The sequence below is a fragment of the Meleagris gallopavo genome, chromosome 8 (genome assembly GCF_000146605.3).
Source record: "Meleagris gallopavo isolate NT-WF06-2002-E0010 breed Aviagen turkey brand Nicholas breeding stock chromosome 8, Turkey_5.1, whole genome shotgun sequence".
In the NCBI taxonomy this organism is placed as follows: Eukaryota; Metazoa; Chordata; class Aves; order Galliformes; family Phasianidae; genus Meleagris; species Meleagris gallopavo.
The window spans coordinates 1814203-1841907 of record NC_015018.2 but is presented as its reverse complement, the minus strand read 5'-3'; the positions used below and the strand labels follow the sequence as shown (position 1 = coordinate 1841907).

At 38.2% G+C, this 27705-nt stretch overlaps 1 protein-coding gene across 1 annotated transcript in view; it reads left to right on the top strand.

Moving 5' to 3' along the window:
- Positions 1-278: 278 nt before the first annotated feature.
- The window catches only part of RET (ret proto-oncogene), a 38549-nt gene continuing 11122 nt past the window's right edge, over positions 279-27705 (top strand). Inside the window, exons 1-15 of the mRNA XM_031554561.1 lie at positions 279-288; positions 619-870; positions 2372-2665; positions 3141-3382; positions 5263-5464; positions 5896-6095; positions 11375-11633; positions 12564-12689; positions 13088-13198; positions 16605-16724; positions 18308-18564; positions 19744-19891; positions 23621-23728; positions 25319-25533; positions 25637-25759. Of these exons, the coding sequence (XP_031410421.1) occupies positions 279-288; positions 619-870; positions 2372-2665; positions 3141-3382; positions 5263-5464; positions 5896-6095; positions 11375-11633; positions 12564-12689; positions 13088-13198; positions 16605-16724; positions 18308-18564; positions 19744-19891; positions 23621-23728; positions 25319-25533; positions 25637-25759 (2667 nt within the window). The remainder of the gene's footprint in view (positions 289-618; positions 871-2371; positions 2666-3140; positions 3383-5262; positions 5465-5895; positions 6096-11374; positions 11634-12563; positions 12690-13087; positions 13199-16604; positions 16725-18307; positions 18565-19743; positions 19892-23620; positions 23729-25318; positions 25534-25636; positions 25760-27705) is intronic.

Below are 27705 nucleotides of genomic sequence, written 5' to 3'. Positions count from 1 at the left end.
ACTCTGATATTTACAGCATTTCTATTACTTTCATATAAGTTTTCTTTAAACAACTCCCATTTTCTGTTCAGAAAGTATTATATTGTCTTGCTCAGAAAGTTCTACATAAAGAAGGTTTTATGATCCAAGGATAAGTTTGAGAAAACTGTGATAAATTTCTGTGTTTTCTCTCAGCAAAAAACATGTTTTTGTTTCTAAACTGTGTGATTTCGTAAAAAACTTTTCCCCTATTTGAATATTATCTGTGAAATAAAGGAAGAAGACCTGAAGCTTAAGGTATGGACTTCGGTAAAACCTGGCAAGGTTTATTAAGTGTTCAGCTTGAACTGGGCCATGCTTATAGCAAATCAGTTTTACTTTCAGAAAGTAGATGATTTTGCAACTTCAGCATAAACTATGGGCCAGGTCTTTGGTGGTTATGTCCCTGGCTTGAAAGCAGCAAAACTATACGGATTTATGCCAGATGAGGATCTGCATTTTTCTCATCACTTTTAATGCTTCCTTAATCCTTACAAAATGAAGCCTTCAGTTCTTTGGAAGTGCCTCTCTTAAGAAAATGGCAATGCAAAAATGTTTTTAACTGGAATGAACTCTCCTGCTGTGTGCCTTCTTTTGCAGCTTCCTTTGGTCTGTACTTCCCCAGAAAGGAGTACTCAGAGAACGTCTACATTGACCAACCAGCAGGTACGCCGCTCCTGCGCATCCACGCCTTGAGGGATTCACATGGGGAATCAGCCCACTTTCATCTGTGCCAGAATCTCATCATTTCTCGAGCAAGATCCCATGAAAATCACTGGTTTCAAATCAGAGAAAAAATGGGACTTCTGTACCTCAGCAAGAGCCTAGATAGAGAAGACTTTAACATGCTGTGTAAGTACAAGAAGCCTAGCTTTTCCAGTGGAAATTTCTGTTCCTAAAGTATCGTCAGAGCGTGAGATTTATCCATCAGCATAAGCACTGAATTCGGGAAAAAAAAACACACCCAACACCTACTGTTTTAAAATGAAGAACCAGACCCAACAAAACCTGCAGCAGATACAAGGAGATGCATGCTGAAGCAAATGTTAATCTGAGACAGATTCAATTACTCTCACTATGATATTGAGATTTGCAGTTTATTCATCTACTGATGCAAACTGAGCCAATTACGCTGTGTCAGTGTTGGGTGCTTAGTGACTACGCAGACACAGTTAGATTACTTCAAACTCTCACATAAAGAGGCCTCAAACTCTGGCAACATGAATTCATATGGATTTGCAAATAACACCAGTGGTTCTTGGAAGAAGTGTGAGAAGCTGTGTACCTCTCTCAAAGAGATTTGGCTTTGTTAAGGGAGCTTACTTTTCAGCTACTGAAATGAGTTATCTCTATCAATAAATTGGTCTTGGTGATTTTGATCCATGAGGAAATTATCGTTTGATGATGGAGAAGGAAATGGATGAGATGTTAATGGCATACTGCTGTGATCAGTTGCAGAAATTCTGCTGTTGGAGAGCCTGTAGTAAGTGATGAGTTGGAGGGCCATATGTCAGCACTACTCTTTGACTGAGGTGCCTTAATGTTTAAATGTTCAACTTCAGGCACTTACTGCTTCATTTGTGCTTACTATCTCATTCTTATTCTCTGCATTTTTGATGCTCATAAATATCAGATTCCCATTTGTAACTGGGCAAGAGAAGAGCAGCTATCCACAACTTGAAAGTCTTGGGGCTTCTTGTTTTTTTTTCATATCACAGTGACTACAGAGCCTTTCCAAGTGAATTAGATCTGTCGCAGAGATTGCTATCATTCTGTCTGTAGTCAAATGCTGCTAATCAAAATAATTGAGACTTGAGGGTGTATTAGCAGATGCCACAAGTTGATTTAAATGTCTGCTCTTTATATTTCAGAATGATGAAGCAGATTGTGCTCCAAACAATGTAGCCCATACCTTCAACTGGTATAAACTGTCACAACGCTGTGATTTTAATGAAGTTTGGGGTCTATTTGTTACTATTTTGCTCTCTTTCTCCCCACTACAACCCTACTATGTTCTAGTCCCTTAAAAGCACCACAACAAAAAACAGTCAAAAAGCTGATTGCTAGCAGTGATTTGTTATATGCTAGTGTCTTATATGCAAAACACTGGTATCATTTAGAGTGAGGTTCTGTAACTTAAAACTTGAGATATGACAACTATCAGTTTTTAGCTTTCTGGGATTGCTAGGTTTAAGATTTAAAGTCTTCCAACCAGCAAATGATATATTCAAGAATTGCTGTTATGTAACAGAACTATGCAGTTGTTTGTGAAATAATGGACTAGAGCACAAAAAGTGTATGAGAAATGGGTTGTCTGTCATAAAACATTTTGTCTGGTGTGTTCTTTCTGAAGCTGTAGGAAACTGGATGCCATTATCAAAGGTGATGCTGTATGTCTTCCTCTCATCCCACCCTTTCCAAGAGAAGGAATGTGACTCTGCTACTCGTACCACAGTTGTGCTCTCTTTGATCAATGCTACTGCACCAGCTTGCGGTTCACTGACAGCAAGGCAGCTTTGCTTCACAGAAATGGATCTCTCCTTTCACATCAAGGAGAATAAGCCCCCTGGTACATTTCATCAGCTCCAGCTACCCTCAGTTCATCATCTGTGTCAGAATCTCAGCATTACCTACAAACTGTTGGCAGGTAAAACTGGAACTGAATCTCATGGGACCCAGAAATAGATGCAAACAGCTGCACTGTTAAGGTCTCTCTTGTAGTAGATCCTCTAGATTGTTTCTCTAAAGTAAATTCCCTTTTGAATGTGATCTGAGCCTGAATATTTTGCCTTTGAATTATACAGAAAGGATGGGAAGGAGGACTGTCTCCTTCCCAAGGGAAAGATGGGTTTTAGAAGTTTATACCTGGGAAGAAAAGACTGGCGATATTCCTTCTGACCTTTAAATTGTGCTTCATCTAGACAGCAGAAACTTCCACGTTTTCTGCCTACCCTAATACAGCTCCACGGCTTGTTTTTCTGTTTCACTTCCTAGTCTGCCTTTTGTTACGCGGTCCTGATGTGTAAATGGATTTATTGCAAAAGAATATTAATGAAGAAAACTATCAGAATTCTGTAATGGGAAGTGACTGTCCCTATTTATGTTGTGACCATGTTTTCCAGCCGAAGGCCTGCCTTTCCGGTACAATGAGAACACCACCGGTGTGAGTGTAACACAGCGCCTGGATCGAGAGGAGAGAGAGAGATACGAGCTGATCGCCAAATGCACCGTGAGAGAAGGCTTCAGGGAAATGGAGGTTGAGGTGCCCTTCCTCATCAATGTCTTAGATGAAGATGACTCTCCTCCCTTCCTTCCCAACGGCACCGACACTGCAGATGCTGTCGTGGAGTTCAACAGAAAAGAGGTGATGTTCCCCTTTATTTGGTCCCTGAAATCAGGAGTGCAGTGAATGTAGGGAGGGTCACTAACATCAAGGATCTTGCTTTAATGCCCTCCTCCTACTTATTCTTAACTGTGCCAAGGTGATCATTCATGAGGTCTGAACCCCTGAATGTCTTTCTGTGTGCCTTCTGCACATGGACATCCACTGCTTCAGTAGACAAGTGTACAAGTGGGCTCTTTGGCTCTTCCTACCTAATTGGGCAGTGGTATACATAAGAAAATTCTTTATGGGCCTAAATGATGCATATTTCATGAGAGGATTTTTAATCCATAACAGCAGCCTTGTTTTGCAGTCAAATTTCCATTCAGAGTATGTTTTGCTCATAGTTAAGTTTGAAAGAGAAAAGAATGATTTTAGGAGTTTGCTGCCACCTCCAGACTAGAACAAGCACCTACAAGATGCCCATGAACGTATGACGTTTGTCTGGTCATAAAGCAACTCCTGTTTGCTTTTGAGAACTTTAGGATTTGTGAGTTTCACTTTTCTCTGGATGAGAAAAAGGGAAATTATCATTAAACTATTTTATAAAGTAGTATAGTATCTCTGAAATTATGTGCCCGAAAAGTGTTCAGAATATACTGTTTCACTGTCAATTTGCAGTGGAAAAAAAACCATTACATTCGGAAACTTTCATTGTTTTCTATTAACTAAATAAGCCTCAAACTACAGAATTGCTAATAAAAGTATTTAAAGCTATGTGGATCCGATGTCCAGGTAGAAAATGCAATCTAGTAAATTAAACAGAAGACAGACAGCTGACACCATTTCTGTCATTTCAGGTAGTAAGTTTGATGAGTGTGACTTTATTTCCTTGTCTTTTAATTGCACATATTATTTGCCTGCTCCGTAAGTAATACTGTAGAATGATATTGATTAAATATTAATTCTAAAATATGATATACTATTCTTGAAATTTATTTATAAATATAGATGTATGTGTGCACTCACTTCCTACCTCAAATGTTTGGCATTGTGTTTTAGATGCAGACTGAAATAATTATATTGCAGTGTATTTTTCACCACTACCTTGGTGTCTGCTGTCTTTCTTTTGAACCATCTAACACTTTTTCACCACTACATAAGCAGTTAAGGATTCTCTGGGACTGATGTCTGTAGCACGCGTACTCATCAATTTTATTGCAACATGCTTATAAGACTGGGAGCTCTGAAGTACTGGAGTTGATGCACAAACCAGAGCCCTTGCATTACCTGATCCTCTCTCCCTAACTATAATGACCAAAGCAAAATCTAGTTGAAAAGAAGATTGCCAAGGTGTCACTTACAGTTATTTGTTGACTGTTGGTTGATTGTTCTGTGGTTGGTTTTTTTTTCCTTATCAGGAAAGTTGCCATTCTCTGCATCATTAAATATTTGTTTGGAAAGATGTTTCATTAGTTAATAGAAAAGAAAAAGAAAAAGAGTAAATGGATTGAGTACTCCTAGTTGCACAAGCTGGGAACAGTGCATTTTGAAGCTTGAATTAGTGCTCCTCACTAATTCACCCAAGCGCCTATCTTTGAACTGGATTAAGTGGAGATTGCTGTATCCAAAAAACTTAACACTGAGACCAGATAAGGTGTCCCTCCTTGAGCTCTGGAAGTAGCTGTGAATACTAACCTGAATACTAACCTGCTGTAATAAAATGTTTCTATGTATTTCCTGGGAGAAGAACACCATAACAGAAACAGTGGTTTCCTGAAGCTTAAAATGGATTTGAATGTAAGAGTGAACCTGAGTGAAAGCTGTAAGGTTTTATATGACCAATTTTAATCTCCTAAATGCATGTCAAAGGAAGAAAACTTCAAGATCATTCAGCAATGTCATTTCTGATTTCCTTCCAGGGAACTGTCCTTGCAACGCTAACTGTGTATGATGCGGACACCACACCTATTTATCCCCTTGAAAGCAGCAGAAAGAAATACACAGGAACAATAATTACTGACGATCCATGGATAAATGAAACATTTCGGGTGGAGCACATTTTTGAAGAAATCCACTTCAGCCCAAATGGCAGCCAAGTGAGGGGAACTCAACATGAATACAGTAAGGTCTCTTTCTTCAAATAAAAAAGTTACTTGACAACTGCTATTTAACTCTTCCAAGCAGTTTGTAAATATTAAGCCAAAGAAGGAGGGATTTTAAGTTAAGCAAAACACATAGCTTTAAACCTGTGCTGAAAAAAAACGATACATCTGTGTGATAGAGAAAATATGGGACCAAGTTCATAGTACAGAGAAGCAAGAGGTTGTGATCATAGGCTTTTCAGCAAGGTCTGAAGGGAAGACCGCCTCATCATACCTCTTCAAACCTCTTGAGTAGCACAAAGAATAAATCCATAGGAGCATATTTCTACCTGCTTTTGTTTCCTGTTAGCAATAGCTTTGATGTTTTTAATTTGGGGAGGGAAGTGCAGTATCAAAAAACATATTCTGAGATAATGTGGGTCTGTAACAGACTGATCTTTTCTCTTGCAGAACTGGTACTGAATAAAAGTATTTCAGTCACAGAGCATCGTTTCTTCCTGTTGGATGTTTTGGTGAACGACACAGAATTTAATGGCCCAGAAAGATCAGTAATGCTTCATTTCAATGTCTCCATCCTCCCTGTCAGCATTCAGTTTCCAAACACAACTTATCGCTTCACAGTAAACCGAAACGCTCAACGTTTTGCACAAGTAAGATCTGAGTTAATTATACCTTCACTCTGTTAGAAACTGAGCCAGTATATACAGCACGGGAGTGAAATGTAGGTTATCTAAATTCTGTTTCTTGATACTGACTCTAATTTGTATGCACGTGAAGTTTAGCTATCTTTGTTTCAAGGTACAGTCTGAAATTGCATATGAGATATGAAATACGAGTATTTCAAAAGTGCTTTTTGTTTATTCCTCGTTGACTTGGCTATACTGGCATAATCATTGCTATTTCACTCCTAATTGTTTATTTTCAGCAATTACATGCTCATTTCTATCTCCCTCTGTGGAACACTTGAGCTTATTTCTACTTTTTTTTTTTTTTTTAACCTTACACAAAGCTTTCAGGAATTCTTCCAGAGTTGGCACATAAACGTGTTCTTCCAATGGCACGTGGTTAAAGCATTGACTAATTTAAGTACAATTCTATTTTAAGTAGAATCAATGAAAAACGTGACATCAGTGTGGCTGCTGCTGGATATTGACATGGTGGATATCGGGTAGACTGGACCATAGCTCTTGCATGGCCTAACAGCAGAATAGAAACTATCTGTGGAAACACTGATAAGCAGAAATAGAAGTGTGTATTATATTCAGAGGAACTTGCAACCATTACTGCTTATGCAGATAGCTGGAAAAATGTCAACAGCAAAAAAATGTTTGCCTTACCAATTGGAGTCCCAGCTCTACATTTTCCAGTATGTTAATATCTTTTCTCTCCATAATGGCTAGTCAGTAATTAATGTATTTCCTAATTTAACCCTCAATTTAGTTTAATCACCACCATTGCTATTAATATTGCCTTCCAGAAACACCTTCTAACAGGTTGACATTAATCATGAGAAAATTGCAATGTAATTGCTGTGGAACATGTACATTAATAAGGAAGCAGTTCAATACAGGTAGTGTTATGAAAGTGATTATTAAAAACATCAATGAGGGGCCATTTTGGGGGAGCTGCTGAAAAGCACTTCTCATAACTAAATAAAGCTGTAATGCTACTAGTGTATTTGCACAGAGAGAAGGACTGAAACTAAAATATGACCATCCCAAGTGCAGAGAAAACCAGTTCATTAGGAGTCTTCTAAGGAAGAATTCAGTTTTATTCATCTTTAAGACTCTGACTGGTTATAAGAAGAAAGGAAAGCTGAGTATAATTCATGTTTATATATTTAATCTGATGGAATGCACTATGGTGTTAGCTCTTGAGAGACCAATAAAAATGCTGCTGCTTAGTCATGGGGCATTTTACCCCTAGATTGCACAGCAGAGCCTAAATATAGAAAAAATTCCAAGTGTGTTCACATAGCAGGCTTCTTAGGAAAATGACTGCTATAGGGTATTTTGTGATTCCTTCCTTACTGCAACTTTAAACTCTGCGGTCTGTTAGAAGCTGGAGAGCATATTCTGTGCTTTTTGAACTGTCACAATACTTCTACTTTAAATTTGGGGTATTTTTGGTAGCAGTAGATTGTGAATGATTTATTCTCAGTAGTGTAGAAAAGTATTGCCTAGAGATGGCATGAAATCACTGGTTTCCATCCTAGAAAAAGTAACTATGAAGATGCTTAAGGTAGTCATAGTCTAGCCCTTAGCATCTAAAAATGCTGCTAATTTCCATGTATGTTTCACTACGACTGTAACTGTAAAAAGTGGGGAAACCTGTTAGGTTTGCATCGATCTATAAAAATTGTTTTTTTTGTGTTCATGTACAATCAGACATTACGTACATGTATAGGGTTATTAAGAATTACTGAATTCATTCTCTACTGTCCAAACTAAATTTGGTTAAACCATCTGTATCTGCGCTGGATTGTCTGATGTGTGTGTTTAAAATCTGATAGTATATAGTTTCTTAGTTCCAGAATGGCGTAACTAAAACAAATTAGCATTTGAAAGCTATAATTTTTTATGTTTTGTTGAAATAGTCATACATTTGAAAAAGAATGTTAGGGTTTCTGGGAGCAATAGCACATTTCAGTAATGATGCAGTTTCACTGGGTGGCAGTAGTAGCAGGGAAAAATCGTTTCTCATATGAACTCCAGGTCTGTGGAAGAGATCTCTTTTTGTGTTGCCTAAATGTAAATTCATAAAGAGGTTTTGTTCTGATTCTAGACCATCAAAATTCAAAACTCATCCTGGCTCTGGAGATGATTTTTTTGATCAGTTAAACTATCTTCCACATATTTCTGAGACCGTATTTGAACTTCCAAGTGTGGTCAGGTTTGGAGCACAAGTCGACATAAGCTGTTTAGTCCCCAGCACTTCACATTATTAAAGTTGTCTGCATAATTAGCCATGATGTGCCAGAGCAGTGAGGAAAAGTACTGAGCCAAATCAATATGAAGGCTGAACTGTCTCTTGCCCTAAGGAAAACACAAGAGCGTGAAGAAATGATTAACGGCTGGGCTGATGCCATTTGTCTATCTGAGCAACTAAATGAATTGAATAACAGAAGCATGGCCTGATGGTACAGGCTTGCCCACTGGCATTTAACTTATCAAAGAACCTAAAGCCCTATTGACATTTACTGAGCTAAATGATGAATAATATAGGGTGAGATTTTTAAAGAGCTTATATGTCCAAATGTCCCTGGAATTCAGTGAAGAGGAACATTATCATTACCCAGACTTTATTAAACTATGGAGCTCAAAAGACGGATTTTTCTGTTCCTATTTCTGCTAATGATATTTCTGAATTAACTATTGGGTGTCTTACAAAATGAGTCTTTATAGATACCTCCACTGTATTTTAATGGTAACCCTGATTATCAGGCTATTTTCTACCCTCCTCACAAAAAAGATGAGTTGTCTGTGTCTACTTTCTTTCCATGGGGCGAAGCCCTGCTTTGTTTGAGATCCAGAACGTGCAGGGTAGAGCAAAGTTATAAGCTTGAGCTTTCCCAAATAGAACAAGGCAAGAAGGGAAGGCCCATATTTGGCTTAGAAAATTGTTGACGAGGGCGTTTTTTGCTTCTCCTGAAGTGACAGAAAGAAAGCAATACTGGTCCGTGCTCTACAGTAAGGACATTCTGCTCTTCAGTACCCCCATCTTTACGTGGTCTCTGATCAAAAGAGAGTGCTTGTACAAAGAAATGATGACAGATAGCAAGAAAAGACAGTTTCAATGCGGTCACTGTAAGGACTAATGCCATGGTACATCACTGTATTCTCTTACTGCATCATGAAAGCATCACAGCAGCAGTTGCAATACACATTGCCAATTGCAATGCAACATCAAAACTAAGATGATGTGGTCCTGGATGGGACCTGTCTAGACGTTGTGTCTAGACAGATTTTACAAACAGTTCCAGTCTTGTCTTTTTCTTTCTGCCAGTCCCAGCATGATGTAGGGAGGAGACAGCATGGAAGCGAACTACCAGAAACAGCCCAGCTTCTGATTCCTTTAATAGTCTTTGTAAGCTACTGTCACTGCCACTAAAGAGAAGAAACAAAACCCAACACATGGTGCCAAGAGACCAGTCAGTTGCATGAATGGGAACATGAGATTAAGTAGGATTGTCCTATGACAGTCTATGCTTCTAAGATTACAAGAGCATCCTCTCTGACTTTAAATAGACCAGTTTCATAGGAAAATGTATTAGTAAAAAAAAGAAATAGTTTTTTACGTTCTTTAAAAACAATACTAAAGCCAAGATGTAGACATAAGCTTTTTTACCAGCTGCAGTGGTACTTGAAAACATATCTTAACCAAAGCCTTTGAAAAGAATTCATCACAAAGTCCTCTTAAATACCCTATCCTTCGCATTGTGGTTTTTCCTGCAAGGAAAGCTGATTTCCGGATCTGATCCGAATCCCACTCTAGTAAATGGAAAAACCAAAGTGAGCTTTGGATCAGTTCCTATAGGAGCTGGACCAGAGACAGGTTTTTACATTCCATTGCTTATTAGATGAATTGTTTGGGACTGAAGACTGCTTTAGCATACATATTCTGGCAGGCAGAAAATCAAATATGGCAAATCCACATATTTTCATTTTTAGATGAATATGTTTAAAAAAATTCAAAGGGGAAACAGTGAGGTTCTTATTCCTTTTAAGGCTTTCATAAAACTCTGCTGGCCAGAAACTTTTGACTGTAATATTACAAAACCTACATATTAGCAATTTCTATTTCTGTCGTTTGAGAAGACTCTCAGCTTTGTTCACACTGAAGTGTTTGCTTTCTCAAGGAAATATGAGCTTTTCTCACAGATCAGCCTGGCAGAGCAGGGAATGAACCCAGACTTTCCCAAATCGTAGGGTTATGCTATCACTGAACATTGCCTACCACCAGCAGCAGGCACCAGATATCATCGCGTTTCTTGGCCAAAGCTTTTGTTGGTTCCTCTGCTACACAAAAGACAATGGGTAATCCTTTACCCCACTTTCTTACTGAGAATGAATCACTTTTGAAGGACTTGAATAAACCGCATTTGAAGGATTAGCTCAGTAGATGAGGTGTTCAATGCTGTTTCACACAGTATTTTCTTGGAGACTCTTGCAACTCATGGCTTTGACAGATGTGCTTGGCCTGAATCAGGAATAGCATGGCCAATAGGACTAGGGAAGCGACTGTATTTTTGTCTACAGTACTGATGAGACTGCATCTCAAGTGCTGCGTTCTGTTTTGGGCCTCTCACGACAAGCTGCTGCTCAAGCAAGTGCAGGGATGAGCAGTGAAGCTGGTGAAGAGTCCTAGGAGACAAGACTTACAGGGAGTGACCGAGGGAACTGGGGCTGTTTAGTTGGGAGGAGGCTGAGGAGAGATGACAAGACTCTTTAGAACTGCCTGAAAGACTGCTGAGAGGAAGCTGTCAGTCTCTTTTCTCAGGTGTTAAACTATTGGATGCAATGAGACCTCAGGTTGCACTGAAGGAGGTTTAGATTGGCCATCAAAAAGGAAAGAGGGTGGTTAAATGGGCTGCCCAGGGAAGTGGTGGAGTCCCCATCCCTGGAGGTGTTTTTAAGAGATGTGTGGACGCAGCACTAAGGAAGACGGTTTACTGAGAGGATTCAGTATGTCAAGTTTACTGTAGGACTTGATGAACTTGGTGGACTTTTCCCCAACATAGACGATTCTGTGATTCAGGTACTGCATTGATGTTAAAATATCAAAATGTATAAAGACAAATTAAATGCTGAACTGTGCACGGTGAAGTATTCTTCATTTTCTTTTAGGGATTTTTGTAAAGCGCGGAATATTTTTGATGTGTGGTTTTGTTTCTGTTGTCTATGACTACTTTGTTGGTGTTTGAGCCTAGATAGGAAAAATCTGCATCGAAAACTGTATGAAATTCCGTGGTGTGAATATCACCTACAAGTTGCTCTCCCCCAATGTAAGCTGCTATGTTGTTGGCATACTTCAAGGCCGAGAAGACAAATACGGAAGCATTTATGTGAATGATTCCTCTGTGCTACTTAGACCCAAATGCAAAGAAATACAATACACTGTCCAAGCTACAGACAAGCAGAGCAGGAAACATACCAAAACCCTTCTCACTGTTGTATTAGAAGGAACTGGTAAGTACCTGAGCCTGAGCTACAAGATAAAGATGGCAAAATTTGTTTTTATTTGGTGTTCTGATTCAGACCCAATTGCAACAGATATTTGTCCAAGAACTAATGCATGTAAAGTGGTGTATCGTATGTGATTCCTAATGCTCATAATCGTATGAAGTCACAAATCTCTGGCCTAACTGGACTTATTTCTCTCTCCCTACTTTCCCCTACCATTTTGATTTAGATATTGTTAAATTTTGCTTAACATTCGTGTAGCAATTTCACTGACTTAAATTTAATGAAAAGGTCGTTAGGGCAGAGCGTGTTAGAAACATTCTGCAGCAGAAGATGGTTACGCTGAAAACGTGCATTTCCCTCCAAACAATAATTCACTTCGTGCAGAAACTTAAAAAACTACCTGATAATTTCTGCATTTCCCTTGTTTCATATCGTAAACTCCTATAGCAAGAGTGAATGAGTTAAGGGAGAGGGAAAAAAAAGGCCTGCAGAGGACTTTTTGTGAGAACCTTGTGCTGTCTGAAATCACACATTTGAAAGCGCTGCTCTTGGGCTCCTGTTTATTATTCCCCAGTATAAAACATTTTCACTTAGATGAAAGTTCTTACTGAAGCTTTAAGCCCTTACAGTCCCCATTTTTCTGTAACCAAAGTGCACATTTCTGCTGTCTTGGGCATTGACAGTGTGCCATCAAGCAATGACCATGCTATCATGATCTTACTGTTTAATTTCATGGAAGAGTAACACCTGAATTTTTAAGTGTTACATGAACTAATTGATACTTAGGTCAGTGTTCACTCTCTCCTCTCTTTCCTCATCTTTCCTTTCTTTCTATCTGCCCCGAAGAAAGGAATTTCCCTTATGATTTGATCTAACTTGCTTGTATATTCATTTTCCTTATACTGATTTGACAGCAAGCCCTCTTCCCAACAGTTTTTAAAAAAGAAGAGGATTGCCCTGACTCTTGTGCTATGAGTAAGCACCTTGCTGAATGTGAAGAGTGTGGTGGCCTGGGAGTGCTAACAGGAAGATGCCAGTGGAGACAGGGGAGTGGAAAAGGTTTGTATCTCTTGTATGAAGTCAAGTTCTTCTTTAGCTATAGCTGTGCTTTTGACTTCCATGAATATAAACTGATTTATTCTAGATGGACAACATGGCATAGTGAACTACCCAGAAGCTGTGGTAAAAATAAACAAGCAAGCGAAAATCCCCCGTAAAACATAATACCCAAATGGAACATTCATTCTTTGTAGGAAGGAAAATGATGTTCGTTTGGAATGGTCCTTGCTCTTCTTTCTGGTAGATTGAACATGATACTTGTAACACAAGGTGCTAGACTGCAGATTGGATTTGTATCAGTTTAACTGGAATGGACAACTTAAAGCTCTGCAACCATCAGTTGAATTTGGAAGATGTATTTGTGGTGTTTATGCAGCTGTCTGTTTTTCTGTTAATAGGAATCACCACAAACTATTCCACATGCACCCCAAGTATCAAGACTTGTCCAGATGGCACCTGTGATATTGTGGAGAGCAAAGATCCAGCTATTTGCCCCCAGGACTGCACAAGTATGGAAATGCTTTAGGCTTGGCCTTTTTGTGTCACAATTCACTGTTCATTAAGTTCTACTTTCTTAGCATTAGATACTTTTACATGTTGCACGTATTTATTTCTGCATTATTATATCTGCATATGAATCATACAAGAGTGTCAAGTTTATGGGGACTCATCTTATTATTTTGAAGCCAGTCAGCTAACACCTTTTGGCTCTCAGAGCAAGGTAGGGTTTCTTTCTCATCACTCTGCTTCCCCTCTTAATTTGCACGTAGTGTTCTTCAGTGCAGGTATTTACTTAAATAAATACTGATATTATGCAAGTTAACGCCATATTTCCAAAGTTTGGCACACAGAAATAAAAATGCTGCCTATTTGCACTACTATTTAAATAAGTAGGAATAAATTCCAGTTTAAAACCAAACGTGCTCAAGAAGGGTCACTTTCAGAAGTGCACCTGGCCTTATTTGACTAGTAACCATCAAAATTATTCCCTCTCTATTTGAAGGTACGTGCAGAGGTTCACATGAACAGCATTTAGGAATGGGAGAATTGAAATGTGTGTGTTTTTTTCTTCAGCGCATCTGTCTGCATTTCACTTGCTCTCATAGCTGCCCATAGCTTCACGTTCTCAAGTCACCCTGAAGATAACAAAGGCTTGCAAAACGACAGACTGTATTGCAATTTAAATCTATTACGAGATGATTGCTTTTAATTGGATCTTTTTATACAGCATCTGCTATCTAACTGATGGATAAAGACATAGCTATCTTAATGGTTCTTGGCTATGGCATTGTACGCTCCAAATTTACATTTTAAAAAGAAGCCTTTGAGGAACTGCTGTTTTATCATAGTCTAGAACCTAAGTTACTCTATGAAAATAAATTAATAATCAACTATCGTTGTCTTTCTCACATGAAAAAAAAATGTGATTGTGTATTTTAAATTACTTTTATCACATTATTACATTAGAGTGCATAAAACCCAATCTTTAAAGTGTCAGAAATGGTTGAAGTGAATGCAAGTAATTTCTCTAATCATCTGAAAAGAATTACTTTTTTTGGTAATAACAGAAATCAGTTGTCATTCTAAAAGTGGAAATATCTGTGCCAGGGTCTGTAGTGCTAAGACATAAGTATGCAACATTTATAGCATCAGACGCTTTGCTTGACAGAAGCCTAAAAGAAATACTGGCTTACTGGATAATAGAAGCAGGCAAGTAAGGGAAGCTTTCAAGATGTTGTGTATGCTTTTTTAATGTCTGAATTGGAAAATTTTATATGGGAGTTGGTACAATTCAGAACCTGGGATAGTGCCCAAAACCAATATATTTACAGAGGGAGAAATGAGAGTGTTTTGGGAGCTCAGAGGTACAGGAATGCCATTATATCAGATTTTACTGGCAGAGAACATTTCTTTGGAAATGACAAGTAATAAATAGAAAAGCCCCAGATGCATTAAGATCAAGGACATTCTTTAAGTACATGCAGTTGCTAAAATACTTGTTTTTATAATTCATCTGACATTATAATGGCTATGTGCTTGATTCCCAGCGTTGCTTTTTCACATACTCTAATGCTATGAATATTACATTCAGGGGCACTCAGCTGAAACAGCCAGAACTGTGCCCATCAAATAGAGGCAACCTAACAGCATTCTGAACAACACACTTCCTTGCTGTAACTGTTTCAGGGGCAGTGGCACGAAACAGCTTATCTTTGTAGGTTTCTCTGAATTTTGGCTTTTTGATAATGGAAGAAAATAAAGTCTTTATGCTTCTACCTTCCTTTGTTTTCAGCAGCAATCTGTTTCTGCCTTTGGTTGTGTCTGACAACTAGTATTCTTACTTGTTGAATTTCTGGAGTTTCTACTTGGCTTGGGATAGAATTACTGTTTTTCCTTTTTCCAAACATTTACGAAGCAGGGAAAGTTCTTTCCCACAACAGGGCAGAGGAAACAACTGATGATTTAAAGCAGGAGTAAGTAAAACACTACACAATTCAAAATAACACCGATAATTCTTGGAATTTCCCTACCAGCAGTGAATTGGTGAAAAACACATTTATGGCTGACTGGAATACATGTAGGAAGCTCCATGTTTTCACTGTGGGTCGAAACATGTTCATTCTTTCCCTGCTGCGTTTAAAAAAAAACAACACAAAACTGTCTTCAAATCCCTTGCTCAAGAACAGTTTGGATAGGACTTACTTATCCTCTGCTTCCCCCTTTTTCCAGGTCCTCTGATTTTTCTGAGGCTAATGGAAACTTATCATAATAAATGAAGTTGACTGGTGAGGGCATAAGGTGGAATTTTTGGGAACATCCACAGTGCTCTGAACAAGAAGTTTTGTGACTCAGCAGTGACTCAATCATACCCCAGATTAGCATACTGTGCTGGGTATAATTTAATAGGTGTGGCCTTCTTGGAAAGATGACCAAAATCTGTCTGTTTTGCTTGGATACAAGTTGTTGTTTTCACATTAGATAAAGAAGGATGTTTGCTTGCCTTACTGCAAAAATATCTTCCTCCTAGATTTCTGTTAAACATTCAAAGAAATATAAAAAAAAGAGTCATTCATTCTGCTATCAAATTAGGTGGGCAGGAAGAAAATGTTTTGGAGTAATACGACTGCATTGAATATATCTTATTCACCTTTTGAATCCCTTTAAGGTTTAGATGGATCTCTCTGAATGACAGCGTTTTACAGACGTAACTAGCTATTGTTATCTCCTTTTGATAATGGAACAAACAACATGCAGAACAATATGCTGGCTTTCCCAAAGTCAGATGAAATTGGCATCAGAACCAGGAACAAAACTCAAGGCTGTAGACTGCTGACTACACTATACCACAGGGCTATGCAGCAATTCAGGCATGAAAAAAATACCTAAGACCATGGTAGAGAGAAACTGAAATAAATAGACTAGAGAAAATATTTTAGGGAGATCTGAAAATGTAAAAGACATCGCTGATACAGAACTGTAATGCTTTATGAGGAAATGAAGTCCGAACAGCCATGATACGATCATTTGAGGTGGAAGTTTGGCACTAAATAATGGGATTGTACATAATGTTATATGGTGTACGTGAAATTAGGAATGTGTTTCAACTACACAATGCAAACATAATTATTCTATTTCTATTATATATACATTTTAATCCAGAGTCTTCCATAATGGGAATAACAGGTGAGATTCGAGCAGCCCAATATCCTCTCATTTCAGGACCTGAGAAATGTCAGCATTTTAGATCTACTCCAATGCTCAGAAATCACTGTCATTATCATTGCCCTGTGCTGCATTGTCAGTTTACAGATGCATACTAGGATGAATCTGTGGAAAACATTGAGCTATCTTTTAAAATTGTTATTTATTTTTTATTTAATGTCATGTGAGAATCTTGTTTCTGTCTTTGATTAGATGGAAATATTATTGGTGGTCATGGCAAAGGCACTGGAAATCTTGGAATTAAGTCAGGACATGGGATTTGTTACTGCTTCCCAAGACAGAACTGTTATTGTGAGAAAGATGATATCAAGGGTAAGTTGTCATCTGCTCTTGCCCATATTATTCTTTCCCTCCTTTTTTCTATCTCCCATCTGTATACATGCAAAGTCTAAATTTCTGGATTTGTTAATAAGCATTAATATATCTGGTTCCTTACAATATCCTATTGAGCGATATCTTTATTCTGAAGCTGATAGTATAAAATCCATTCAGAACAGGCACCTTGACTTCTGCATGGAGACCGAAAACCTCCAGAGGGGGAGGTTACTTCAGACCTTCGCTAAAGATTCTTTTTTTATCCATAGAGAACAGGTTGGCCATCCTTTGCACTCTGGCAGTATTTGCATTTCAGTACGACTCACCTGATATTTGCAAAGACACCTAGGAGAATTAGAATAATGACTTCTATTACTTTCAAGTAATTCCAGCCTCCTAATCACTTCTGGAAATCTCAGCTTCAAAATGTCAGATAGCCAACAGCCATTGTGTGAGGAGGAGGAGTGGATTACTTTAACATCTTCCTTTGTTTAAATGTAAAAGCTCTTTACGGTTCCTCAGAACAGATTAATGAGGATTAAGTACTGTTATTTTAAAATTGGTTTTATTATTGCAAATTATTTTATGTTTCTTATTAGCATTTATGTAACTGAACTGGTAAGAATATACCTCAATAAATAAATTTTCTACAGGCATTAAAATAAAACAGGAAGCATAAATCTTGGGGCCTTATCTTCACACTTATTCCCCTCCCAGTTGCAGAAAATGATTTGCTGTTCCCAGCTGTTTTAAGAGGTACAGCTTCCAGACAACATTACCAAGTTATCTGTGTAGCTGAGGTCAGAGTCTCCTGGTGAAAAGCAATGTAAGGACAGTATGCTGCATCTCTCAGTTCCTGCATGAAACAACTCCCTAGGAGCGATGTTTAGGGGCACTTGGGCTTAAAGAAATCCTACCTGCAAAGAAAGATGAAGGTGCTTTTGGAAAAGATCAGGTAGTGCATGTGGAGGAAATAATGCATATTACATATAAACTTGCACCATAAGAGTATTTTCACAAAAAGCATTTTGTTAACTACAAAGCAGAAATATTCAGTCTCCTTCTTTAGAGTCTGAAAAGATGAAGAGAAGTATTTTCTTATGTCCAACAAATGACATAATAATGAATTAGAATTCACATTTGAAGATGATCTTATTTTGCTGTGTAGTTCTACCATAAGCTATTGTCCACAAGCAAAATCCAGTCACATGCCTACAGGCATCTGAGTAGTGTCAGAAGATCAGTATATGGCAGGCTGGGTCTTAAAGAAGAGTCTTAGCAGTAACTGCATCTACAAAGACAAGGAGTATGGGATCAAGCTAGCTATCCTGACAGTTTACACAAGCAGTTAAGCATTCAATTTCCTACTGGTATCCAAAGTAATAATAATAATAAAAAAAATAATAGGTGCAATGGGTATATTTTCAAACTTCTTTGAAGAAAAACCTATCAGATTTTCCTTCAACTTTTTAAATGATTTTGAGTTCTTTTTCTGTTGTACCTGTGTGTGCCGCTTCATCTGCCAAATCAAAACTTGGAAACAGCAAGCGAAGTTCTAATACATTGTTCTTGGTCCACAGAGCAATTTTGTGATGAAGTGTGCAAGACTGTGATAGCAGGGGCAGTGCTGTTGTCCTTCATCATCTCGGTGCTGCTTTCTTCCTATTTCATCCATCGCTACCACAAGAATTCTCCAAAACCACCTATTGCCTCTGCAGAAATGACATTCCGGCGCCCAGCCCAATCGTATCCCATCAGTTATTCTTCTACTAATGTCCGTCGGCCTTCTTTAGACTCCATGGAGAACCAGGTGTCTGTAGACACCTTTAAGATACCGGTAAGCCAGATTTCATTTTACACCCGTATCTGCCTTGTCCACAAAGAATGGTGTTTATATGTGCAGAAATGGAAATGCAATCTCCTGAGAGAAACATTGAACTTAGATAACTAAAACAGAGGTGGTGAGCACGTGGATGGAACTGAATATAGTAATTGAATAAACCATATAATTTACTGCACAAGGAAAATATAGCCCTGTTTTTACTGTGTGTTATTATAACGTATCGTTCGTTACAACTTGAGCCACTTTTTAAAATAAATGTAATTTGACATTATTAAAGTAATATAATTGTTTAAATTGTTACATTTAACGTAAGATTGTTAAAATAATAATCTAAATGTAAGCTAGTAATCAGTAGGTTTGTAATTTTTGTGATGAGCCATAGCGTCACAGCAAGGATAAGATTAGGGAGAAAAAAGAAAAAGGTTGAGATCTGGTTTTGATTATCTTATATTCATATATACCTATATTCTATAGGTACGAGTTGGCATGGGAATCTTACCCACACTTTAAGAATCTTTGTCCAGTCAAATTGTCATATCTTTACTCTGGCTTCTTCTGTGTTGGTAAATCACTTTCAGCTGGTGCATTTTCACATACTAATGCAGTAGAGAAATACTGCCATATTATATGATATGTGACAACATCAGATCTGTTTGGAGGTTTATGCTGAGGTCTTCACAGCCTTTGTATTCTGTTTACTGTCTAATCTGGTGTGTACATCTGTCACCATTTTGCAAATGTAAAGCTCAGTAACACTCATTTCCTAAGAGGAGGACTGTTGTGTCTAACCAACTTTATTCTGCCTTATTCTGCAAGTAAAATTGATTAACTTCTCTCTGAAGTGTAAGATCACATATTCAAAGTTATTCTGAAAGCAGGCATTTATTCTTCATCACTTTGTTTCATTTGTAACCACTTTCCAAGCCTTTTAAATATAATCTGTTACCCACAGGCTTTTTGAAGGATGTAATTTCAAGATAATGGTAAAACATTTGCAAATGCTTAGAGGTTTAGAAGTCTTCTGAGCAACGCACTCAGAAATAACAAAGGCCACCCAAAATTGTACACCAAAGCACACCTACTCCTGAAGAAACATTTCCTGTTGAACATTCTGGTGTCCCTAGACGCTCCTGTTTTGATCCATTCTTATAAGGTTCCTTTTCTTTTCTGCAGGAAGATCCAAAGTGGGAATTCCCTCGGAAGAACCTGGTTCTAGGGAAGACTCTTGGAGAAGGAGAATTTGGAAAGGTTGTCAAGGCGACAGCTTTCAGGCTTAAGGGGAGAGCTGGCTATACTACTGTGGCAGTGAAAATGCTAAAAGGTACCTTCCCCCCTCCTTCTGAAATAAGTGGAAAAAACTGTTGCAACCTCTGCATTGATTTTAAAATGGGCTACTATGAAATTAAAAGGTCAGCTACGAACAACTGGTGCCATAGCCTCCATTTCTTCCAGAAGATGTTTATGCTGACAAATTTCTGACTTGAGGGGATCTAGCATCACACTGATGCAAATAAGTGATATCCACAATCAGTTTTAGTTCATGATGTTCAAGGGCTCTCTGTCTTAACGGAGCAAATGCGTTTCATTTTATTTTGCATTACTAGAAATATTGCAGGGTTTGCTAATGCTTTCTGATTTTCTTTTTACCTCTATGTAGTTAGCAGAGTTTTTAAAATAAATCACGTTATAATCCTGGCAAGAGAAATAATAGGCCTATTAAGTTACTTACTTTTCTATTTGAGAATTCTGTCTACTTTCTGATCTACTTTTCAACTACTAGGTGAATCTCCATACTCAGATTTAATAGCCTAGTGCTTTCTTTGGTGTCTTCATAAAACTTTAAAGCTTGGAAAAAATGTACGCCTAGGTTATGCTGAGATAATAATTTGAGACATCGAGCTCTCGTCTCTGTCTCTTTGTAGTAGTTTTCAGCCCCACATATATCTATTTCTATCCCATATGATAAAAAAGAAATTACATTGAAAGAAAAATGTGAAGAATATATTTTGTTTGTTTGGTCTCTGAAGTGGGAACTCTCCAGTATTACTGTGCTTTGCAGGTAGAAGCTGAATCCATGGCATGTAAACCACAGCTTTTGCCACCCCTGGGCCTGTTTTTTAATGACAGCATTGCTAGATAAGAAATGATGGTGAAGGAGGTCAATGGAAATGCTTAAACTTGTTTCCTTGCTCCTTCCTCGTTTATTCATTAGAGACGAAGGGCTGAAATGAATGCTAAAACTGTCCTTTTCTGTAGTTTGGTGTACTAAAACATGTAAATGCATATAGTCCCTATACAACAGGCACCTAGGAATATGTGGGACAAAGATGGAAAGCAAGAACCTTCAGAAAGGCTTATGGATACAAGACAATTCCTTTAGCTGGGCAGCTAGCTGAAGCTGAATATCCATACAAGTCTTTTTTAAAAAATCCATCTTCTGTTGCTTGAGAGCAAAGATGCTGCATATTCCATCATTTCACCAAAGGAGTAAATGCATTATGAAGCACTTTGCTACATTCCAAAAGGTTCAGAGGAGATAGATCATATGTATAAAACATAGATCTAAGTCTTTTCAGAATTGAAGACCAGTCAAGCAGTTCCTGCAGTGTTCAGGTAACAACCTGTGTATTGTTCTAAGTGGGTTTTTCTTAGGCATTATTTCATTTCATATTCATTTGTGCATTGAGTATCACTGATTTCCTAATGTGTTGTCATCAGCAACGTGGGACTGAGTTAAGATTCCAAGACATAGTGGTAAAAATGTTGCCTTTACTTGCAGATGATTTAACATTCAGCTTTCCCTAGCTATTAAGTGCAGAACTGACAGTAGGAAGGAGTGGCCCTTTATTTTAAGCACCTTATTTAAATAAACTGGTCTGACATTTACAGTAATGCTTCAGGCTCTAATGAATCCCTTTGTAATGTAAATGACTTTGCACATAGTCATTTGAAATTTCGTTTTCCTACTTTATGGCGGAGAACATTTGGCATTGCTGGAAATATTTATCTTTTATTGTTTTAACTTTCGTCAAGTATAAGAAAGATTGCATTAGTCCCAAGCACTCTATAAAATACTGCCAGGAATAAAGAATGGTTATTTTGGATCAGGCCAACATGTCCATCCTTTCCCTGTTATGTACAACAGAATTAGCTTTATCCTCATATGCAGAGGGTTATTCAGCCTAGCATTAGGGACTCTGTGTTTGATCTTTAGTCAGTAAGTTAGTAGAGAAGACCTGCTTATTGCATAAAATATGTCTCCTTCCTGATCTGTGTGGTTACGGTAGGACTTTTCCTACTTTGTGAACTTTGTACAGTGCTCTGGGCAGGGAAAGGAGGACTGTAAGGAATTAGTTGAGTCAAAATAGACTTGGACCTATGGATGGAGGTTAGAAGGAACAGAGGAAGATTTTTTTCAGGCCATTTCTACCACTTTGTGCATATGAATCCTGTATGATATGAAAGTCCTCATCAAGATAAAATTCAAGTGGTTAATGCCAACCAACAACCAAATAGATATCGTTTGCTATTTGCTAAAAACAAGTGGCACAAAGCTTCAGAGATAATTATCTCAATTTGTGCACTCTAGAAGGTTGTTTCTCAGAAGACAGGCAAACAAGGGCCCCACAGAAATTTGGTCTTTTCTTGCACGTTACACAAGACTCGACAAACCAAATATTTTCGTAGACATTAAGTTCATATCATTCAGTTTTGGTTTAGATAAATGATTACTATTTGTACTCCTTAACAGTAGTGAGCAACTATCAAATACTAACACTCCCTGACTAAGGTGCTTTGAAGTATGAGTGGAGGTTCTCTCTAAGTCCTTGGAGATATTCAGGGTCAGGCTGGACAGTAGTCTGAGCAACCTGATGTAGCTGTAGGTAACGCTGTTCATTGCCGGGGAGTTGGATTAGATGACCTTGAATGGTCCATTCCAACTCAGACAGTTCTGTGGTCCTGTGATATGACTGTATATATATATATATATGTATATAATTGTATGCAGACAGTTCATAGAGAATCTTATGTGCATACAGACAATATGTAGCAGACTGATACTGACATACAGAAGAACAGAATCAAAAATTGTAACTGGGTAGATCTATTAGCACACATGTTTTAAATGGATATGTAAATGGGTCCTTTGGTACTTAATGACTCCATGGTAAAAAATACACTTTGGTAACAAAGGTCATAAACTGACCTTGGTTTTTATTAACATTAAGTAAGTGTGAGTACGTGACTGCAAGCTGCTCAATAATGACACTCTGTAAGAGTGATACAGGGAGATTCAGTGTGACAGTGACATAAAAGATGAAGCAGACAAAAGGAGATCACTGAACTATGATGTCTTTATGAATAATATTTCCTTCAAAACTCAGTGTTCAAAAATTGTACAAAGAATTTTGCAAAAATAAAATGCTTGAAAGACTAAGAAAACATGCATGTTGTCACACTACTGCCACAGACATCAGCAAAGTCTGCATACATGATTCCCTCTAAAATCAATCTGAGCCATACATTTAGCTTCTGAACTCCAAAATCTGGAAATATGCTGCAAGTGTAAGCCAGTAGATAGGTAGAGTTTTATTCCATTAGAAAATCTGTATAGAAAGAAAAGGTTGTATTACAGGGAGCTAAGTGAGCAAGTCTTTTGTTCAGTCAGCACAAGGTTTTGGCTTTCGTATTCTTCTGAATATTCATTTGCTCTGATTCACTCTAGAAATTTGCTGTCTTTTGTAATAACTTTGTTGCATCTGCAAGATGTTAAAGACACTGATCCTGATTGTGGGATGACCTTCTCTTGATGTAGTCATTTGTATTGGATGGGGGTGGTGATGACTGCATGTCACCCAGTCAGCACAGCAGTATCTTATTCACCTGGTCCTGATATGAACAACTGCAGGACAATGACTTTTCTAAATTCTTAGTAATTCTAGGAGAAATGGCTGGAAAAAAACCTGATGCTCACGCTTCAGGTGGTGTGTAGAGAACTTCTGGATAATGCTTTCCTAAACAGAGCTGTGTTTTTGGACATCTTTTGCAGAAAATGCTTCCCAGAGCGAGCTGCGAGATCTGCTTTCAGAGTTCAACCTTTTGAAACAGGTGAACCATCCTCATGTCATCAAACTTTACGGAGCCTGCAGTCAAGATGGTAAATATTAGAAGCTCATTATTTGGATGAAAACTTCAGTATTCATTTTGAATCTGAAGCTATCTTGAAGTCAACAATTGTAATACCAGTTGTCTTCCTCACAATCTGTATTTTTCTATTACATTGATGCTCAGTACAGCTTTTCAAAAATGGATTATTTCTTAAATACTAATGGAGCTTTCATTATAGTTACTGTTATTCACTCCATATACTTTTTATACTTTCACTCTATAACTACTTCGATGCCTGAGTTCAGAGAGTGACATCTCCTTTTAATAACTACAGATCCCTCTGTTAAAATTTAGCTTGATGGTTTGACTGACATCTGAGTTTTGCTGTTGTTTCACAAAGCTCTCTTAAGATGGATTTGTTAAAAGCCACAGTCATTGCAAAGTATATTTTAAGAGGGAGGAAATTTTCAGATCTACTTATTATAACTTCCAATTTTCATTGTTGTGCATAGGAATTGATCTGAATAATTTCTGTTCACATTAAATGAATTTGCAAAGCAATTCTCCTCATTTTGTGTCTCTAATTGTGATTGTTCTCCCTTAAAGACTTTGTGATTTTTGCAGCCTAGAATTACAGTATGTATGTGGCAACTTCAGGCTAAGGCCTGCCTTTTTTGCCCACCCAGTTCTGTTGCAGATGGCACTATTATTTATAGACAGAGAATATAATTCAGGATTGAGTCCTCTCTGAGTCTTAGCAAGGTAATGAACCAGCAGGGCAGGATTTTTTTTTTCTTTCCAGTACAATGCATCTTTTCATCCCTAAGGAAGTGAACTGTTACTGAGTCACAGGATTTTAAACAATATCAAGCTAATTCATTGGCGTATGGAGTGGGAGGGTTTTGATAGAGCAGGCAAATGTCTTTAGCATTAAAACTCGGAGTGGATATTATTCATGTGGATAACGGGGAGGAGAAACTAATGGATTGAAATGTCAGACTGTTTTTAAGCACTCTGAAAAGGCTCCTTAAATACAACATTGGAATTAGCTTTATGAGCTCAGCATCATGCGCTACAGAAAAGAATTTTGCTTTTTATTTATTTATCCATTTATTTTTATGAGTTTTTCGAAGTTAGGCTGTTTCACAGATGTGATTTTTATGAAGGTTGTCTTTATTCAACCTCAAATTATCCAGATGAGGGAATAGGTTACTGGCTGAATTATGGCTCGATTTGAGCTGAAATTTGCTCATAGAGAATATAAGTTAGAAATATTTCGTGGCTCATTCAGTGCCTTTTATGTTGAGCACAGAGGTGTCTGGATCCTCTGACTGTTAAAAATAATGTGTTGATTAGAAGAGGCCTTTCTGGAAAGGAATAAAAAAAAAAGACTACCTTCTTAAGCACCGAAATAGGCTCCCAGGGAGGTGGTTGAGTCACCATCCCTGGATGTGTTTAAAAACCATTTGGATGTGGTGCTCAGGGACATGATGTAGCTGAGGGTTGTTAGAGTTAGGGCAGTATGGTTGGGTTGTGGTTGGACTCGATGACTTTTGAGGTCTTTTCCAACCTGAGTGACTCTATGATTCTATGGTTCTGTGATTAATTGCTAACTTACCAGTGTGTGTGTCTATTCCAGGCCCGCTCTATTTAATTGTGGAATATGCTAAATATGGCTCCTTGCGCAGTTTTCTCAGGGAAAGTCGGAAAGTGGGACCAAGCTACGTGGGTAGTGATGGCAACAGGAATTCGAGTTATTTGGATAACCCCGATGAGAGAGCTTTAACAATGGGAGATCTGATATCATTTGCATGGCAGATATCACGAGGAATGCAGTACCTGGCAGAAATGAAGGTAGAGCTGTGTGATAGTGATGTGAGCGTGTCCTTGTGACAGACAGATGTGTCAGTATGTTCCTTCAGAAGTATAAATACTGTTGTTGGTTTTCTTTCAAAAGCTTGTCCATCGTGACCTAGCAGCCAGGAATGTACTGGTGGCAGAAGGGCGCAAAATGAAGATCTCTGATTTTGGCTTATCTCGTGATGTATATGAAGAAGATTCGTATGTCAAGAGGAGCAAGGTACACTGCACATTAATAGCAGTAGTGAGAATTATTGCCTAATCAAGTGAAGGGATTTAAACTGTAGGATCACAGAATGGCCTAGGTTGGAAGGGACCTCAAGGATCATGAATCTCCAAACCCCCTGCCACATGCAGGGCCACCAACCCTCCCCATTTAATACCAGACCAGGCTGCCCAGGGCCCCATCCAACCTGGACTTGAACACCTCCAGGGATGGACGGGGCATCCACAGCCTCTCTGTCAGCCTGTTCCAGCACCTCACCACTCTCATAGTAAAGAGAAGAAGATAACAGCTAATTTTATGAATAATGACAATAATTAACTATGACTAATTCTCTATAGAAGATATAAATTGAAGATAGGGCAAAAATATTAGCTTAACTAGTGGTACAGTAACAGTATACTGTACTCAAGTCACTATTACTTCGTCCATTTCTTCATTCTCATTTGTAAATGTGCTTTTTAAGTTCCTCACTCGCCTACGAAATGAATTGGTTTCTAATTTGTAAAAGTTAGTTGCAATAAACAAAAGAGCCATTATGACATTTAAGGCTTTGATCTGACATGCCAAGAAACGCTGCCAGAGCTGGAACTGTTCAGCCTGGAGAAAAGAGGGCTTAGCGGGATCTTTCTGACATGTACAAATACTGGTAGGAGGCAGGAAACAAGGCAGAGCCATGCGCACAGAGGTGACCACTGACAAGGATAAGAGACAACAGGCATAAGTTGAAATAACAGAAATTCTATTTCAATTTAAATTAAAAAAAAATAAAAATCTGACAATGATGAAGCACTGGAACGGGCTGCCCAGGGAGTCACAATCCCTGGGCATATTCAAAACCTAACTGGAAACGTTCTCAAGAAGCCTGCTATAGCACACCCTGCTCTGGGCATAGGGATTGGACTAGGTGACCACCAGAGGGAGGTCCCTGCCAACCCCAGGGGATTCTGTCATCCTGTGAAAAGTTGCAAGCCAATATATAAATATTAGGATGAAATCTGCTGGGTTTTGTGGTCCCTTTTCCTCCCTTCCTCTCCCCTCCCTTCCCTTTTTCCTGCCAAATGCTCTGTAAGAAATCATTTCTTTTTCCTACTGCTAGAGATTTTACACGGGCAGGACACATAAAAGTAGTAGGTGTTAGCAAATGTAAAACAATGCCACCCTTATTCATTGCAGGAGATGTGCTCATTAACCTATTTACAGATAGAGCACAGCCCATTTTTAAATGAGGTGGGCCTTCTCGTTTAACCAGTTCCTCAGCACACTGCTTGAAAAGAAATAAACAAATCACCATTCTTCTCCCTCTTCCTAATTAAAAACATGAACAAAGAAGCTCAAACCAAAGCCACGGTTTTAAAAACTACATTCAATTTCTACTAAGTCTTATTTTTGGGAATTATCACATCTATACGGATGACTTGAAGCAAAACTCCTGCTAGAAATTCTTTTATACATATGAAAGATACCAAATCTTAATCAGCATGGTAGATCACAGACTACGGAATCTGCTAATGCTTCCTGTTAAAGATTATTTAAAGCAGTTTTATTTTGCTTGCCATTGCAAATGATGATCAAGTGTCTAGATACAGTTCTGTCTGCTTGCATTGCACACAGCAGCATTCAGCATGTCATATAGCATAGTATCACAGAACTGCTTGAGTTGGAAGGGACCCTTAGAGGCCATCTAGTCCAACTGCACTCCAATAAACAGGGACACCTATATCTCAAACAAGGTGCTCAGAGTCCTGTTCAGCCTGACCTAGAATGTCTCCAGGAACAGGGCATCCATCACATCATCGTATCATTTAATCATATCATCATGCTGCTTCCCCTGTAGGATTTTTGGAAAATGAATTTTTTGGAAATCCCCTGTAAGACTTTGGAAGGGAAATCTGTTGGAAAGATGATGAAGTCCTCTTGTTGAATCACATCACTGCTTCTCA